The sequence below is a fragment of the Dreissena polymorpha genome, unplaced genomic scaffold (genome assembly GCF_020536995.1).
Source record: "Dreissena polymorpha isolate Duluth1 unplaced genomic scaffold, UMN_Dpol_1.0 chrUn019, whole genome shotgun sequence".
Lineage (NCBI taxonomy): Eukaryota > Metazoa > Mollusca > Bivalvia > Myida > Dreissenidae > Dreissena > Dreissena polymorpha.
Genome location: NW_026273333.1, coordinates 416,172 through 420,300, shown reverse-complemented (window position 1 = coordinate 420,300; position 4,129 = coordinate 416,172). Strand labels below are relative to the sequence as shown.

Below are 4,129 nucleotides of genomic sequence, written 5' to 3'. Positions count from 1 at the left end.
AGCAAAACACAGTTCTATTTAAGTTAAACATTTAACAAAAAAATAATTTCTTATTGATTAATTGTCTCGGATTAAATAATAACGTTAAGCAACTTGCTTTCCACAATGTGCCACTTATCTTGTTAGTACACTGTAGTGCTGCGAACATGAGTTTTCTATAAGGTCACGTTTAACATCGCGCTGGAAATTATAAATTGTTATTTTTCCCATAAAACTTTCGGTTATATCTTAAATTAAGTGAAATTTTGGTTAACTGCTATTAATTTACATACATGCCAATAGCATGCAGGCATCCAGGATGTTTTGGTTATTTAATAAAACCAAGGTGAATCGAAACCTGTACATGCATACCAAACTATTATTTGGGTCCCCACTGCCTGTACGTGGGCAGTACACGGTTAATCGGGTTTCCTTCCCCAAATTCGCAGTACTACTCTTCACTTTTAAGTCCCAGAGGACAAACGCACAGTCGACAAATACAAAGACTTCGGCTGATCCGCACATGGACGTTCCATATTGCAAATGCGCCATGTGTGAGTAATCTGCTTTTTACGTTTTTGCTTTTTCTTGTTGTCCTGCTAATTATTTTCAGTTAGCCCATTGTTTGCTCTCCTTGATTACTCTTTCCATGTTACATATTGTTATATATTGTATGTAAGCTTTTTTCTATGGTGCTGCCTGCCTATGTTTTTCAGTTGAGTAGCAGCGGGCACTAGGACACTTACGCTTTGTTCTAGTACCAGCAAGTACTAGAGAAGCTTATCTGTTGTCAATTGGACGTGTTTACCTATTTTGACAGACTAAGACATTCCAACGTAAGTAAGGACGTAAAATAAAGATTATTGTGTCTTGTCTCTTGTATTTCGAACGCTACATAACTCGCCACCTAAACTGTTCTGACTTAGATAATTTTGTTAAGTACCTCTACAATGATCCACTGATATGACGCAGTATAGTTTAAGAGTATTAAAACGACACTGCAGACGACTCAAAACGAAAGTCAATCACCGTTTTGTTATACCTCGCAAGCTTTCTGATAGTCATTTTAATAATTGAAGGTCGTGATGAGAATAAAAACAACATGACACGATTGCAAACTTAAACAGATCTACACGTTATTGTTTTACGACCAATCCTAATAGAAGTTATTCGGGCGTACAGGACTTAAATTAAAAATCCTGAATTGAGGCGCCAGAACGCTTCAGCAACATTGTCTGAATGGTGTTTATTATCTACTATTAATCAAGAGCAATGACACAAAACACCGAAATAAAAATTTAACAAACAAAGTCTACTCATATAGATAAAATCCGGAGAACGTCGTGAATCGCTCGCTCTCAGAGCCGTGAAGTGACCCGCCCGGCGTCTCTCTCGAGTCAACAGCTACCCAGACCGATTGGCTTTTTCTGAGTCGGGCCAGTAATGTGTTACCTCCCACAAGATTGCCGCTGCCGCTTGTCATTTCAAAAATCTTGCTCGAGATCAGTTGTCCGTCCACAACAAGATTTAACCATTCACGGTGTGTTCAAAAATCTTCTGCCGTGATTAATAGAAAATAGACACCGTCAAGTGGGACAGTGAATACGCCCGTGTATTTGTTGTATGCGTTGCCATCGTTGAGGACTACGCCCTGGAACTGAATGGTGTGGCTTCGACTAAGATTGATGGCATCACGGTTCAGGTAAGCGGAGAATGCGACAGATTCAACCACCTGACGCTCTGAAATAATTAGTGATCAAACAAATATTGACTAATGTAAATATTTATAATGAAATAAATTGACTTCATTACATATATTACTAAATTTAAAAGTCATTGACCTACTTGACCGACTATTGTGTTGCTCCCGTTTTTCCAGGATATCTAACTTCGATTCTAACTCTCGTAGTTGACGATTGATTTCATTCTTTTTAACCTTTTCTTTTTCAAGGTGACTTTCAAGTTGTTGGATTTTCCTTCCAAAAAGCGTTCTAAGCTCGTCAATATCAGTACAATAATCGGCATGTACAAACGAAAAACAGGCGACCAACAAACCGAACACTATGTACATCAACGACACACCGTGAAAGTATGTCTCATATAAAGATAGGACATTGATTACAGAAGTGTCATTTTTGACTGAAGTTAAATTAGCCCTGATAAGATCGTCCTCCTTTCCCATTTGCTAATTGCAAACCGACATTAGGAAGATAGGCGTTAAAGTGTTTAAGCAACTTGTTAAAAGATATTGGCATGTTTTAAAGTATGTACTTAAGTGCTTCCAATTTAAAGCATAATTATAAAAGCATATCAATAACAACTAACTCTGGACTTCTTTCAATGCTTAGAAACAAATAGGTGAACGTCGTTATTTTAAGGTTCATTTCTATAAATCTACATAATCGCCATTTTACTAAAATCTGGTTTAATATGTCAAAATTATCCAAGCTAAAAACGGTACGGTTGGGTTGATTCAAAGTTTCGTAGTTTGCTTGTTACCCTACGACTTCATGCGCTTACACTAAGTTGCAATAATTTGGGATTCTTTTTTTTCATTAACTTTTTCTGTATCTGATTTTAGGTAAAGGGCCTGGCCTTTTTTGAGGGGAAAATAAATCGCGCGAAACGACGAATTTCGGGGAAAATAAGGAAAGTCTTAAATAATCAATTTAACATATTTTACTGTTTTTAAAACACATTCAAGGCAACAGATAATGTAATCATGCAATATGTTTCTATTTTCTACACTGTATCAGGTTTACTTATATAATAAAAGATTTATTTTTTTAGTTACAATATCATTGTTTTGGGGGAAATCTCTGTAAGAGGGTAAACATTCGCCAAGGAGGAAGGGTCGAAATTCGGCAGGTCTCAAAGAAGGAAAAAACTGCCATGTGGCATATTTTCCGGATGCGCACAATTTTGGACATTCTGATCTTGCGAAACGAATAAGGATATCAATTGATTGTTGTTTAATTCAAAGATTATTTTAAAGGACATAGACAGACTCCCCTGAAAAAAACAAGGAGTCCGAGTCTAATTTTAAGGAGTCTCGAACGCTGTAGAATAAGGACATCATTACCAGAAAGTATTCATATAAAAAACAATTTTTACTTAACAGGCCATAAATTCGAATTACCTTGTTGTAAGCACTGTTTTTAACAATGTGTGCAATATAATTTTGCCTAGAAATTGCTTAAGTAAGAATACCTCCACTTCTTTAGGGCTGGGGCTGGAACTGCGTCTATGAAGGTTGAACATGTTGAAGCAGCAGCATGTCACCGTCTTTAATGCCGTATTCCTTGAGCATCTTCTGGTTGTCGTGAAGCGGTCTCCCCTCCCATGTGAGGACTATGGTGGACAAAGCGATACCCAGTTCAAATTCGCATTGGGCCTTTAAATTCTGGACTTCCAATTCCTGACTTACTTCGATACTGATTAGTTTATCGCCTAACGTCGTTCTTGGCAGGTGCATTTCCGTAAGTGTTCATAAACACCCGAAGAAAATATACACAGACATGTCTTAAGTCAATATGAAACGACGATCTTCCGGTACCTGTTTTAAGGTTACACTCCACTTCATTATACGCGGTTGCACCACAAAAGTAACTCCTAGAACAACATTAACATTGTTATTTCATGCTACAATGTGCCGTGATATATGAATCGATAAAAAAGCACACAATATGTACACATATATGTTTGGTTTTGTATGCTGGTGAGAATCGATAAACGAACTGTTTGATTGCAATTAATCAAGAGCGTATGGTATGCTTATATATAATCATAAGTCTGCAATTAGTGCTAGCTGTATTTGTACACAGCCTTCTTTCCTCTAGCTTCATCGATTTTGATTTAGATTTATCAGTCATATTGATTTTTAATTTGATATATGCCGTATTACTTTATTTAAACGGCTTTCATTTACAATTCGATCTTATAATATGTGTGCAGTATGGTCAAATTAAGACCAATGTTATGTTTATTTGCTCTGTTGTTCACCTTCGTTGTGCTTAATATGATTTTAATATCAACCGGATTGTTCGTCTTGGCCTGCATGTTTGTTCTTTACTGTGTTTATTCAGTACAAGCGTGTCATGCTTGTTATTTTGGCATATTCCTTTAACTACTAGTATTCTTTCATGGCAGT

The 4,129-nt window shown here is 36.7% G+C and overlaps 1 protein-coding gene across 1 annotated transcript; it reads right to left on the bottom strand.

The window, feature by feature from the left end:
- Positions 1-1,206: 1,206 nt before the first annotated feature.
- On the bottom strand, positions 1,207-2,079 carry LOC127863605 (heavy metal-binding protein HIP-like). The gene is made up of 2 exons (XM_052403189.1): positions 1,825-2,079; positions 1,207-1,719 (listed from the first exon to the last, which is right to left on the bottom strand). Exons 1-2 carry the CDS (start codon positions 2,048-2,050, stop codon positions 1,526-1,528), a joined length of 420 nt encoding a protein of 139 aa, XP_052259149.1. The 5' UTR covers positions 2,051-2,079; the 3' UTR covers positions 1,207-1,525.
- Between the last annotated feature and the right edge of the window lie 2,050 nt (positions 2,080-4,129).